The following is a 14,043-nucleotide window of genomic DNA, read 5'->3' as shown; positions in this document are numbered from 1 at the left end:
TTTCAAACCTTGCTTGGTTACTTAACCGAAATTAACCAAAACCGACTTCATAACCGATTAACCATAACCGAAGTTTGGTTATGGTTATGGTTACCAAAACTCCATAACCGAACCAGCAATTATGGTTATGGATAGTAGTAAAAACCGACCCAAACCGACCCATGCACACCCCTATTACAAATAATCGGTTACAAACATACGGTTAAAATTAATTATTCCTTAATCAGTTATTAACCGGTTACCGTTTTAGTTAATAGATGGCTGTGGTTAATCAACCGGTTATTTTATGCACCTCTACTTCCACCCAATCGACCCCAATTCTTAAAACCCTCTCTTGATTCATCAAATTCCCACAACACAACAGAGCTATGGCGTCACTCAAAGATCCAGCACAAATGGCGTCATCCAGCAGCGGCTTAACCTTCAAGCTTCACCCACTCGTCATCGTCAACATCTCCGATCACCACACTCGCGTCAAGTCCCAGTCTCAACCCCCCTCCGCCGATTCCTCCTCTTCCACTTCCACTTCCCCATCTTCTAGGGTTTTCGGCTGCGTCATTGGAGTCCAACGTGGCCGCACTGTCGAGATCTTCAACAGCTTCGAACTCCTCTACGATCCCTCCACACACTCCCTCGATCGCCCCTTCCTCGAGAAGAAACAAGAACTTTGTGAGTTTGTTTTATAGGGATTGGATTTTAGGGTTTTGAGATAATACTTTGTTATGATTTTCGTTTTATAGGGTTTTATTGTGCAGTTAGTTACTGTGTGTTTTTTTATTGTGGAACAGATAAGAAGGTGTTTCCAAACTTTTATATACTTGGATGGTATTCAACCGGTGCCGATGCCGAAGAATCGGATATGCTTATACATAAAGCTGTGAGTATTGTTGTTACTTTGGGATATAAAATAAGTGAAGAATTATGTGATATGATGCATTTGTTTGTTTAAAGTGGATTAGTTATGATACGTCCAATGATCTTTTCGTCTGCGGATGATCAGTATGAATTTGATACCAAGGGCCGAATCACCGAAACTCTGAAAGCATTCTTTCTTGGCCTGCAACTTGAGTTACAGGAACCAGTACTAATATATCGATCAGACTTTCTGTTGGTTATTTATTTTTAACTTTACTAGAAAGTGTTCTAACTACACATATTGATTAATTAAGTCTTAACCACAATATTTTTAACACATATTGATTAATTAAGTCTTAACCACACCTTGCAAAACCAGAGTGTTTTGTTGGACTCTCTGTGTGGCTAAAAGAGTCTTTTGTGTGTCAAATTGGCTAATGATGGTGGTTTTGTTTCAACAGTTGATGGATATCAATGAAAGCCCGGTGTATGTTCTTCTGAATCCGTTGATCAATCATGCACAAAAGGATCTCCCAGTAACCATTTTTGAAAGTGGTATGTTGTCTTAAACTGTAGCTCCCTAATGTCGATATGATTATTTGTGGATTTTGTTTTGCTGATATTATTGCTGTTTAGTGTCATTGCTTTTATGCTAGTATACTGTAAATGACCCATTTGAAACAAGATGACTAGTCGATGAATAGTGTAAGATAAGAAGCTTATTTGTAGAATTGCAGGGAACTTATTTACTCCATGGTATTGGTCTAACACATATCGGTTTTTGATAGTCAGCTCTATAGTAAAAAGATCTTGATATATTATGATACACACTTCAAATGACTAGGATAGTACTATAGTAGAATGCTTAATAAAAATGCTTCATTGATTGGGGTGGCTTATGTTTCTTCAAGTTTTTTTTTCTTATTTGTAGATATGTGTTGGATTCAGCTAAAATATGTCAAGCACATGTCAAATGTTTGATGGGACTTCAAGACCAGATTATCTATTTTTCATTGGTTTATAGGGTGTCAGTCTCACATTGACCAATACTTGATGATGATAATTTGTGCTTTAGAGCTTTTAAATTGGCTTCATGTATGCAACATTGCATGTAATTGTCTGTAGGTTTATATGGAAAAATGCTTTGTTGGTCATTGGAGGTATCATAGTTATTAAAGCGAGCGCCCAGACGCGCCTAGGCACAAATAAAGCCCGGGCCCAACAAATCGCCTTGAGTGCGCCTCACGCCTTTAATAACTATGCTTCAGGTTAGTTCATGTCATAGTTATTAAAGCGAGCGCCCAGGCGCGCTTAGGCGCAAATAAAGCCCTGGGCCCAATAAATCGCCCTGAGTGCGCCTCGCGCCTTTAATAACTATGGGAGGTATACGTGTTTCAGATATGAACTCTTCTTTCTTTCTCAATTGGATAGTTATTTTTGTAATGACTACTAGACTACTAGTAAACACAAAGTTTGCTCTTCCTTACATAGTTGTCGATGGCGAATAGCGACAAATAGCGACAAGGCACCTATAGGCTACGTAGCGAATAGCGACAAATAGCGACGGCTATTTTATAAATAGCGATTAGACTAGAAAAAGAATTTTGAAAATTTTATATGTATATTACATCAAAATACCCTTGTATATATGATATTTTACATGTATATTTAACAAAAACCTATAAATCCAGCTATTTTATAGCTATATTACATGTATAAAATAGCTATTTTATAGCTATAAAAAACACCCAAATTGTCGCTAAGCTCGCTATTCATCGCCATAACCAACATAGCGACACATAGTCGCATCGCCATAAAGCGCGCTATAGCGACCGCTATGGTCGCTATTAACAACTATGCTTCCTTACATTTTCATGTAATAGATGAGATATCAATATCTTATCTATAATTCTATGTTTAGTTGGATATACAACTATACATGAGGATGCATGTCTTCCAATCTTAGGTATACGTTGTTGTTCAAGGAAGGCAGGCAGAATTATTGAAACTAACTGATTTAATAAGACAACAAATAGGAACTTAATATTCATGTTTGTAATCACAAAATATGAAATTGGAAGCTAAGTGTTTATTTAGGAAGCCATTTTGGTTTTGCTACAAGAATATAGTTTGATTTGCATCAACATGAGCGAAATTTTGTTTTGATGTGGCCTGTGGGTGATGTCCAAAGCTATGGACATTAACGTGAATCGGTAACCATCAAATAAGTTCTTGTCAACAAGTTTAAGCTCTGTGAAGAATAGCGACAAATAGCGTTAAGGTACTTCTATGCTACATAGAGAATAGTGATAAATAACGGGCGCTATTTTATAAATAGCGATACACTAGAAAAAAATTAATTTTTTATGTATATTATATCAAAATACCCTGATATATACACACTATTTTACATGTATATTTAGCAAAAACCTAAAATCCAGCTATTTTTATAGCTATATTTAATCGCTATACATATTTCAAAAAAAAAAAAAAAAACTAAACTAAAATCCCGCTATTTATGGCTACATACCCTGTAGCGACCTTCGACCTATATGCTACCCTATTTGCTATAGCGACCGCTATTGACAACTATGCTGCGAAGTGATTATCAACAATTTAACACATACCTATTGTATGCAACTGAGGTGTAAGTTTTGAGTCAAGTCCCCACTTAGAGGCTAGAATGTTTTTACGAGATAGTTAAAGCCATCTGATTCCACTAGACATGACTTTTGAAGGGAAAGTTTTATTATCTTTAGAAAGTGCAAACCAAATTTTTGTTGAGTTTCCTTAAGTTTAAAAACATGCAAGTAGTAGTTAAAGTTATTAAGTGGTGATAACTGTGAGCTTTATATTAACTATTAGGCTAAGGGGTATGGGGGCCATGGTTGGGTCATTATTTGCCACATAGTATCATTATTCATGCACCACACCACCCCCCTTATTAAATCATGGTGGTTCGCGTGGATTAAACCACGGCAACCATGACCCTCCCATTTGAAGAATTTAAGACAAATAAATTAAAAAAATAAAGAGGATAGTGGTTTGGGTTATGACCACACCCTTAGGGTAGTGGTTTTGGATGGTGGATTAGAGATGGATAACATCATGCCTATATGGAGGGTCATGTGGGTCATGACCACACCCTATAGCCTTAAGATGACTTCTTCAGTTCTTTGCAGACAAACTAAACTAATACTTGAAACAACAACAACAACAACCATACCCAGTAAATCCCACAAATAGCAAAGCTACTTATAGGGTCTGGGGAGGGTGGGATGTTTGGGGAAGGACATGAAGTTGGTTAAGTGGTTTGAGGGGTTGTGGTTCAATATGAACCTAAAAGAATACCGATAAAACAAAAAGTAAAACTTGGAGGATATAATAATTGGACCTGTTGAACATATGCAATAGTTAACTTTCAGTTTCTGTAGAATTATATGTGATGAGTCAGTAATATTTAACCCACTGAGGGGTAAGCAGACAATCAACATGATAGTCCACTTACGTTAAGGTAAATTAGCCAGAAAGTAGGTGTTTGAAGCAAAATAGCGTTTCTTATGTGTTATGAACAATATTTGATGCATATCAATCGGCAACTTTCACTGACACTTGGTCTTTTTTTTTAATCATTTCAACTCAAGAGATGCATGTCATTGATGGGATTCCACAGCTTATATTTGTACGCTCAAGCTACACCATAGAGGTATGCCCTAAATATTTTATTAAATATTTCAAGGAGTATAATTATATCCTGAGTAATTTTTTTTTCTAACTATGTTCTTATATTACTCCAGACAGTCGAAGCTGAAAGAATATCTGTTGACCATGTTGCTCACCTTAAACCATCTGATGGTGGTTCAGCTGCTACTCAATGTGAGTCCTTGTGTTCTTGTACTCACGTTTTAAGTATTTCGATTCCGGCTTTAGCACTGTTAACACTACTGATTTTTCTATATGAATCCCGTAGTGGCTGCTCATTTGACGGGAATACATAGTGCCATCAAGATGCTCAATAGCAGAATCCGAGTCCTCCATCACTATCTTAACGCCATGCAAAAAGGCAACCTTTTTTTCTAAATTCTAATTCATATATTTTATAGAACATGTTAAATAAAAAGAAGACACATTGAGAATGTTTTCGTTTCAAATGCAGGTGAAATACCTCCTGAGAATTCTTTGTTAAGACAGGTTTCTAGTCTCTTGAGGAGATTGCCAGCTATAGAATCAGAGAAATTTCAAGATGATTTCTTAATGGTGAGAATTTTTACAAATTTAATCTCATTGAAATGTCACTTTTATACGTTTTCCTTCTAATGAATGTGTAACACGTTTTTTAGGAATACAATGATACATTATTAATTAGCTATCTGGCCATGTTCACCGACTGCTCAAGGTACACTTGTCAATATTTTTAGTTTAGTACGATACATTATTATTATTATTAACTGACATGTATGTTACATTTGTTGCAGCACGATGAATGATCTGGTTGATAAAATCAACGTTGCATATGATAGGCATAGTCGAAGGGGTGGACGAACCGCCTTCATTTAATATCTCTCTCAAATTGATTGCTGGATGCATGGCTTTTGTTTCTTTTTAGTAGCGTAAATTTAGTTTATATGACGGTAATTGCATTTATGCAAGTGAAGAATTTGTGTTAACGTCTTCTGGCGGGAGTTTAGGAAAATGGAAATGTGTTCATTGCCTTCATGTGTTTTTTATGGATATCTTCATTCGAACGGAAATGGAAATACAAAAAAGAAGTTAATGAAAATGACGTTTTTGATAGCGTGGTGATTTAAGATACGACTTTATATGTTTGTGGCACGGTAGAGAATCGTAAGGCACACGGAATGTAATGTAATGTGCATATGTAGGTTTGAAAGATAACTAACAAAGTTTCCACATTGATTTGCTTCCGTGGAATAGGTCTTATAATTTGATAAGTTACTAGTGGAGATAAAGGGCATGCCTTTTCTAGCATCTCATCCCACGTCGGATGTTAACGCCACCAACACCGCCCTTGGCTATTAATATGCGGTGCCAAACTGGCGCAATAGGTTGAAGAAAGAGAGAGAGAGAGATAGTGAGATGGAGGGAGGGAGAGAGAGAGTTTGTTTTTATTATTTTAAAACCAATTACATTGTGCCACTCAACACCTTTTTAGTTAACCTACACCGTGTTTGCTAATGAGTGGGCTAGTTAAAGTCTATTATCTACGTGGTAGTGACGTGACGATTTAACGATTCTTACAGTTAAATCACACCATCTAGCCTAACCAATAACCGTGAGCAAAGAAAACATAAAAAAAAAAAATACCACTGTTTAAAAAATACCACTTTTTAAAATCATACACAAGTTTATCGCTGCATATTAGCTTTTCCTACCTTTTCGTGCCAACATGCATGGTTCATGTTATAGTTTAACGATGCACTTTTTTTCTACTATTTCTTCATAAAATTCTTATAGCTTAGGGTGGAGGCCTGGAGGGTATGGTCAATCAACCTAGGGTGTTTGAGTGAAATTCTACCTAATAATATTATGCCATGTCAACTCCCTATTCCACTCCCCATTTTGCACTCAATCAAGGTTTTTTGTTGAAAACTGATTTTGAAAAAGCGTACGACAATGTGAATTGGGGATTTCTTCTTTTGGTGATGGGTCAGATGGGGTTTCCTAGCAAATGGTGTCTTTGGATTAAGGGGATTCTTCAGTCTGTTAGGTAGACTGTTTTGGTCAATGGGTCGCCCACGTTTGATTTTCAATGTCATAAGGGGATCAGACAAGGGGATCCATTGTCTCCTTTTCTTTTTCTTTTTGTCATGGAGGTCTTCTCGTGCATTGTTAGTAAGGCTTGCGAGTTGGGGGAGCTGAAGGATCTTAGAGCTTTCGATGGGGGCCCTGCTATTTCGCACTTGTTATACGCAGATGATGCTTTGATATTGGGGGAATGGTCGAGGGGGAATATTGAGAATACAGCAAGGTTACTTAGAGTTTTTTATATTTGCTCGGGGTTAAAAATAAAGTTAAAGAAATCTTCGTTGTTTGGTATTGGTGATGTCGGCGAAGAGGTGGCTATTATGGCGAGAACTTTGGGTTGTCGGGTTGGGGAGTTCCCATTTGACTATTTGGGGATTAAAGTGGGTGCGAAGACGAATAAGAGCTGCCATTGGGATTCGGTTATCGACACAATCAAAAGACGGTTAGCTTCTTGGAAGGCGAATTCTTTATCTATGGGTGGAAGGCTAACTTTAATTAAATCGGTGTTGGCCAGTTTACCGGTGTATTATTTGTCTTTATACAAGGCCCCTAATAAAGCGACGGATCAGATGGAAAAGTTGATGAGGAATTTTCTGTGGGCAGGGTCGAGTGAAGATAAAAAATTAAGCTGGGTTGCGTGGGATACAGTGACAAAATCTAAGGAAAATGGTGGCTTGGGAGTTTCGAGATTAAAAGATGTTAATTTTGCTATTTTGGCCAAATGGGCTTGGAGATTTCAAATTCAAAAAGATAGTGTATGGCGAAAAGTGGTGGAGATGGTGCACGGGGGAAGGGGTAGATGGGATTTCCTGCCGCTGAATTGTCGTTTTAACGGTTGCTGGAATTCTATTGTTAAGGTGTTAGCTAGGCGGTCTTTTAAGGGGAAAAGTTTCAATTCGTTTATAAGGGCGAAGATTGGGAAAAAAACAGATGGCCTAGACTTTATAGCTTGGAGCGTCATAAAAGTTGCACGGTTGCGGAAAGGCTTCAGATACGGGATGGTAATACGAGATTAACTGCGGATTGGAAAAGAGGAATCTCAACACTTGAGGAGATATCCGAGATGCAATACGTTCTTTTTCTTTTTAATAATGTTTTGTTGACAGGTTCCAAAGATATTTGGTATTGGGGCGAGGAAGTCAATGATGTTTTCTCGGTGGCTGCGGTGAAGCTATTGATTCAAGACGAAGTAGAGATCAGCCGTGAGCAACTTATGCGTTGGGAATCTTGGATTCCGATCAAAATAAATATATTTATTTGGAGAGCTGAGATGGATCGTATTCCTACTAAAGCGACTCTTATTAGAAGGCGGATAGACATTCAAGATGGTTCGTGTTATTTATGCGACTTTGGGGATGAGGATGTCATGCACTTATTTATAGGATGCGGGTTTTCGTTTGGAGTTTGGTCCGCAGTGGGGCGATGGTGCAATATTATGCCTTTAATGGCTTTTGAATTTAAGGATGTGCTGGGCTATCACGAGCAAGTTTCAGGAGGTAAGTGGGCTAAAAAAGTGGTTAGAGGGGTGGTTATGATTACCTGCTGGGCGACATGGAAAGCTCGAAACGACAAAGTTTTCCGGGGGTCTAACCCGAGGGTTGTAGACGTGGTCGCTTGGATTAAGTCATGGTCTTTTTTGTGGTTAAAAGGTAGGTCTAAGTTTTCTGATATTGTTTGGAACGAAGGGGTTCTTAACCCAATGTATATGTTGTAAGTGTATCTTTGGCGGCCCTTGTTTCGAGGGCGCGCCCATTTTCTAATGAAGTTTACTGTTCAAAAAAAAAAAATCAAGGGGTATTGTTAATCACTCTAGGGTGTTTGAGTAGTTAAAAAATAAAAAAATTATGATTGGTTAAAAGGGGTTTGGACCCACCATTTTCTCAATCACTCTCTCTCAATCACTTCGGTGAACTATCACCAATTTTCACACCCTCTCTCCAAGTCACCGATCATCTTCATCAACAAGGTATAGTCACGGATCGGTGACTACACCTCCCCGCTCAAGTCCCCGCTTCCTATACCCTCCACCCTTACTGTTTAAACAGAAACAAGTGACTATCAACGCAAGGAATTTTACTTTATAAACACGAGATATGGTCATATGGATTCAATATATCAGACTAAATGCACCCGCATTAAAATTATATATAAGATTAGTTATTTGTAAATTGATTGTAACAAATGAAATAAAATGAGGATTAAACATCTAAACAATTATTTTCGTTAGAATCCGTAGAATATAATGTTGCTGGATGTAAGAATTAATTACTGAGCATTGTTGTATCACATCTCTTTTTCATTCTAAGGTAACTTTAAAAAACAATAACCATCTAGGTTAAAAACAAAATTATTTAACATTTGACAGTGGTCAAAATTTCTGGTCTCTTGTTAATTTAAAAGTGTCTGAAAGTTGTTGGTTTCAGGCCCTTAGTTTACACACACTCACACAATATGAACACAAGGAATGCTTACAAACTTTCTTGATGAAATTGAGAGTACAAAAGGAATACAAAGCTACAGACACGCTATTTATAACAAAAAAACAAAACTGAAGTCCTACTATCAATAACCCACGTTAATTTAGCAATAAACTCGGTCAATGGCTGACCAACTCTTCATCACATGCACCTCCACGTTCCTTTAAAACCACTATCCATTGAGTCGTACTCGTTAAACCGTACTTGACCCGTAATCAAGATTAAACCCAACAAAAGTTATTCTTCCTTTAATAATTTAGCTACTGATTATTAAAATAAGGTGATCTTTCCATCTTGGTTACACAAAGGAGATAAATCGTATATAGTAAAAATTGGGCATAGAAGGGAGACTACTCGAGGTAACCACGTTGTTAGCTTTAATCTATTGGATAATTTTCTTTGGGGTTTGAAGGGGTATGGTCTCAAATATTGCATCAGATTTGGGCGCAAGTAACCATCACCCGGTTTACTCTCCCAATCAACAAAGAACATGCCCCAGTCGTGCGGGCACGCTCGGACCCGGTTTGCTTTCCCACTCGGATAAAGATGAGATTCTCACCTAGTATATGAAAATGGCTGTTTTAGGGAACATACACAAAATGCGGTGATTGCTACTAAAGATGATAGTTGTTACTATCATCTGAATCCACTTCTTCAACTATCTGTTGATCAGTTCTATTTAAACATAATGGAAAACATGAATAACATATCTTTTACAGCAGACAGGCCAGCAGAGAATTCAGTCAGAGATGCAGCCATTGAGTTTGACATACTTGTCAGGATGATCTGGTTCCTCCTTAGGGTGTAAGATTATGATGGTGATGAACCGAAACTAGGGAAGGAATCGGTTATGGAGGGAGAGCCGAAATTGATGTTATGAGGGTTGTGTGAATTGTGTAATTGTCTAACTTGTGTAACCCTTAAACTCTCTAATAATCTGCTTATATATACACTCAAGAGGAAACCTAATTAGTTAATAAGGGTAATATGGTCCATCGACAATTACCAACTAATTATTAATAGGTTATTAATATATTTTGATCTACATAATATAAATGATTATAATGGCTACAGGATTAAATATTATAATAATTATATATTTAATCTCACATTCTCCCACTTAGCCGAGTAATCATTTATCATGAGTATTAGATGAGCCTGACCAGGAGTTAACACTCATTTTAGCCTTAACCAAGAACTATAGCAGAGAAATACAGCCGTTGAATCATCATTCTGTCACACCCCGAAATATCAGAGTTGGCGTGACTGGACTGGTATCTTCATTGCACAACGGAAGCAAATAGCTAAGACTTCTAGAAATTGAACGCCTGCTAAGTACTCAAATTCTCATGGGTTCTCCTATTCCAACCGTTCCATAGTTTTGAAAATGCAACCTGAGAAAGAACATGCGAAAAATCAACATAAAGTTGAGCGAGTTCATAGTTTGTTTTGAAAAAGATTTAAAACAAATCTTTTTGATAACCGGTTTAAAAGTTGTTGAGAAAATATAGTAAAATCATTTTCTCGGCATGATATATGAAAATTGTGAGTCTAGCCCACGAGAGTCTTTGTAAGCGGGGACCAACTCGTCATCTTACTTGTACATAAGTTGAAAACGTTACCAATGTTTGTAAATCCATGTATTTGTGAGTGTGTGTCAAATAAATCGTAAAGACGTTTGAAAGTTTAGTTATCGAAATCCGGTATGTAACGCGTCAATGAACATGCTGATCATTAATGTGTAGCTAGGACATTAATATGTGTGTCGACATAGGAAGCCACCAACCCGTAAGCGATTTAGTACCGGTCCACCCGGCGAGGGTAACAAAGGAAACTCCATGTGGTCACACAAGGACTCGTGAGTGGGGCTCACCCTGTACCCGATAGATCTACCCCCTTTGTTCCGTGGTCTTAAACAAGATTAATGGTGCTTTCAGTATCAGCCTATTCGCACGTGATCTACTAATTCATTCCGTAGCTTAACCATACCATGTAACATGTATTTCCCCCGAGAGTTATAAAACCAAAAACGTTTAAAAGAAAAGGGGGACATGAACTCACTGGGTGGTCTCGTTTTGCGTGCGCAAACAAAACTAGTCCCGTTGTTGTAGCTAGGACATTCCCGTCTCTAGTCATGAAAATCACGCACGTTTCGTAAATACGCGTGTGTTTTGTAAAACCGGTATGTTTAGTCTAAATCGTTCGTAAACCATTTAAGTTCCTTGAAATCCATTCGCAACACGGTTTAGAATATGAGTTTTCGTTCGTCAAAAAGTTGTTTATTTTTGCAAAACTTGCATGTCTTTCCACCCCCGAAAACATTTGTAAAAATGTAAAAGTAGAAAAGGTAGGGGTTATGAACTCACCTTGACATTCCTGTGCAAAGCTAGCTTAACGTGATTTCGTGATGTCATTCCAAGAATGTGAAGTAGCTAGCGTGCATCTATAGTGTTCCTAACAGGGAATAACTTATCAGTTTTCTAATTAAACGAAGCTAAACTACGTGTCCGAGCTCTACCGAGTCGCTAACAAAACGACTCTACGAAGGAAGGTGTAGATGAATAATGGTACGTATTCGAAATGTCGTAAATGAAACGGTAACATACCGTTGTAGTTTTCGTAGGATGGAAAGAAATAAATAGATATACATATATATATTTATATATATATTCGAAACTTGATGTTTGAAACGAATATAGACAAATATATTCAGTTTATGAGAATTCGGCTTCTAGACGATGGAAAGAAATATAAATAATCATATTTATATTATATAATTTCCAAATATTAAATGTTTGAAAAGTGAATCCCGAATTCCGACGTTTGAAATAAATATAGACGATTATATTTATTTTATAAAGTAACACGAAGTACGACGTTGAAACAAATATAACAATTATATTTATTATATAAAAGCGTTCGGTAGTATCGTTGTCCGAAGTAAATATAAACATTATATTTATCTTTTAAAAGTGATCGAAAATATCGATGTTTGAATAAATATAGATAATTATATTTATCTAGATAAGTGTCGGAAACATCGTTGTTCGAAGTAACTATAATCGTTATATTTATTCTAAATAAGTATCGGTTTCGAAATCTTATAACGTCGTCAATTTAGGTGTACGTTTATATTTGCCGCATAAGAAAACTTGTACCTCGAAACATGTCGCTTTTAGGATATACTCATTTGTCATGTTTCGGATTTTTATGAAAAACGGACAGAGTTTCCTCTGTTTTTGGAATAACCCTGACAACTCAAGTTGTCGTTATTTGTCAAAATTCAACAATTACTCAACAAACATTATATAAGTTTTACGTTAACTATGTCAAAACGTCGAATACGAAACAAAATCACTAAATGTAAAACCGTTAGTTAGTCGGGTCGAGCTCGGTTCACGTATACTAAATAAAATCTAACGTAGACTAACCCGCTATGCTAACAACTTTACCGGGTCTTTCGTTGACCATCTGTTGACTGAGTTGACTCGTAGTTGACCCGAGTTGACTCGGTTTAACCATAGCTTACTCGAACCTCGAAACCTGTCGAATCGAGGTGAACCAAGTCAAGTCGAGTTGAACCATAACTGAATCAAATCCGAACCTGCTGAACCGAGATACCTGTTTGACCGAGACTCGAACACAAACTCGAAACTGACCCGTGAATCTGACCCGTCCGATCAGTGCTTGACCCGAACCCAACTTGACCATTGTTGACCAGCCGTTGACCACTGTTGACCGAAACAAACTGAGTTGACCGGGTAGGCTTGCTTTGACCAGTTGACTCGACGGTTGACTGAGTTGACCCGGGCCCAAACTAAGTTGACCCGAGTTAACCGGCTGACTTCGTTGACCGATTTGGTCCGGAACTGAAATCTGACTGAATCACACCATACTTTAAGCGAGTTTGCATCCCGGGCTTGAGCTTGCATCTGGAACCGAGACCCGTGTCGACAACCACCCTGAACCAGAACACTACCACCAGTGCCACCGACATCAAAGCACCACCGTCACCATTATCATCAATATCATCACAGTAGTGGTAACATCACCAGAAACAAGTGAAAGAAACAAAAGTTAAGTAAAAAAAAATAGAAAACTAACAGATCCCCGATCTTCAGTCGAGATGAAGGACCAGGGGACCAAACTTACCGGAGCTTTTGGTCGGAGCCGCCTGATCCGTCACTGAACGTCGCCGCCGCCGCTGAATCGCGGCTGTCGCCGCCCTGCACCACCGTGGAGGGGTGGCGGCTCCTCCTCCTTCGCGCCTCCATCTTCTATCACAACCATCATCATCATCGTTGTCATTGAAGGAATATAGCCAGAGCCGGTCCGACTTGGACATCGAGTGAGAGAGAACGAGAGGGGGGGGGTTGTCGTCGGAAGAACAGCGCCGACCATCAGCCGGTAAACGTTAGCCAGTCCGCCTGTGGGGTTGTTTGGCTGTGGATGATGTTTGAAAGCTTGAATCTCCTGTTGTGTTGTAGAGAGGAATCGAGAAGGAGAGGAGAGTGAAGGGGGCCAGGCATTCGACTGCCTCTCTGTGTGTATGGAGGGATTTCTTTGAAGAAGATGAAGGTTGATGTCTGTGTTTTCTTTTTGTTTGGATAAGGTAAGTGGGTTAGAGAAAATGGGAGGGAAACTAGATGGGGTGTCGGCTGAAAGTGTTGTGTATGGTTTGATCAAAATGAAATGGATAAGATAAAGGGTCATATATATATACTAGTTCTTGCAAACATCCTGCTAAACATAGCTACTGCAATACAATGTTCTTATTCAATCTTCAGTTCAATCTATATTATCTATATCTATATACTTACTGTATGAGGAAGGTTAACGTACATTACGGCTTAACGTACATCACGTATGACAGATAATTACGCACGTTTATTTTAAAATCACGCACGTTATAACTCAAAAATCCAAAATCACGCATGTTGAAAAA

General features: G+C 38.1%; 3 protein-coding genes across 5 annotated transcripts; 2 read left to right on the top strand and 1 right to left on the bottom strand.

The window, feature by feature from the left end:
* Nucleotides 1–305: 305 nt before the first annotated feature.
* Nucleotides 306–5,635, top strand: LOC110929701 (COP9 signalosome complex subunit 6a). Its single transcript, XM_022172878.2, has 9 exons — nt 306–669; nt 789–877; nt 1,317–1,410; nt 4,500–4,561; nt 4,653–4,731; nt 4,826–4,918; nt 5,012–5,112; nt 5,196–5,251; nt 5,331–5,635. The coding sequence occupies exons 1-9, from the start codon at nt 369–371 to the stop codon at nt 5,410–5,412; spliced, it is 957 nt and encodes a 318-aa protein (XP_022028570.1). The 5' UTR covers nt 306–368; the 3' UTR covers nt 5,413–5,635.
* Nucleotides 5,636–6,683: 1,048 nt separating this feature from the next.
* LOC110932066 lies at nt 6,684–8,335 on the top strand. The gene is made up of 2 exons (XM_022175427.1): nt 6,684–7,509; nt 7,728–8,335. Exons 1-2 carry the CDS (start codon nt 6,684–6,686, stop codon nt 8,333–8,335), a joined length of 1,434 nt encoding a protein of 477 aa, XP_022031119.1.
* Nucleotides 8,336–9,076: 741 nt separating this feature from the next.
* LOC110929700 lies at nt 9,077–13,796 on the bottom strand. Of its 3 annotated transcripts, none has more exons than XR_004889945.1 (5): nt 13,251–13,796; nt 12,720–13,073; nt 12,530–12,641; nt 11,465–11,552; nt 9,077–10,492 (listed from the first exon to the last, which is right to left on the bottom strand). XR_004889945.1 is itself a non-coding variant. In XM_022172877.2 (2 exons), the coding sequence occupies exons 1-2, from the start codon at nt 13,370–13,372 to the stop codon at nt 12,779–12,781; spliced, it is 417 nt and encodes a 138-aa protein (XP_022028569.1). In that variant the 5' UTR covers nt 13,373–13,794; the 3' UTR covers nt 12,389–12,778. The 3 variants fall into 3 exon arrangements, 1 of the variants encoding a protein (XP_022028569.1); XR_004889946.1 differs by having other exon boundaries at nt 11,465–11,541; nt 12,551–12,641; XM_022172877.2 differs by lacking the exons at nt 9,077–10,492; nt 11,465–11,552 and having other exon boundaries at nt 12,389–13,073; nt 13,251–13,794.
* Nucleotides 13,797–14,043: the final 247 nt, after the last annotated feature.

The sequence above is a fragment of the Helianthus annuus genome, chromosome 3 (assembly GCF_002127325.2).
Source record: "Helianthus annuus cultivar XRQ/B chromosome 3, HanXRQr2.0-SUNRISE, whole genome shotgun sequence".
NCBI classification, from domain to species: Eukaryota; Viridiplantae; Streptophyta; class Magnoliopsida; order Asterales; family Asteraceae; genus Helianthus; species Helianthus annuus.
Note: the sequence above shows the minus strand (reverse complement) of the source record. Positions and strands in the feature narration are given on the sequence as shown.

Coding starts and splice junctions, on each gene's coding strand:
- LOC110929701 (XM_022172878.2), top strand. CDS start 369: ATGGCGTCACTCAAAGATCCAGCACAAATGGCGTCATCCAGCAGCGGC. Junction 1,411..4,499: donor AGTAACCATTTTTGAAAGTG/GTATGTTGTCTT, acceptor TTTCAACTCAAG/AGATGCATGTCATTGATGGG. Junction 4,919..5,011: donor TCTTAACGCCATGCAAAAAG/GCAACCTTTTTT, acceptor TTTCAAATGCAG/GTGAAATACCTCCTGAGAAT.
- LOC110932066 (XM_022175427.1), top strand. CDS start 6,684: ATGGAGGTCTTCTCGTGCATTGTTAGTAAGGCTTGCGAGTTGGGGGAG. Junction 7,510..7,727: donor GCGGTCTTTTAAGGGGAAAA/GTTTCAATTCGT, acceptor TTTTGTTGACAG/GTTCCAAAGATATTTGGTAT.
- LOC110929700 (XM_022172877.2), bottom strand. CDS start 13,372: ATGGAGGCGCGAAGGAGGAGGAGCCGCCACCCCTCCACGGTGGTGCAG. Junction 13,074..13,250: donor GGCTCCGACCAAAAGCTCCG/GTAAGTTTGGTC, acceptor CACTGGTGGTAG/TGTTCTGGTTCAGGGTGGTT.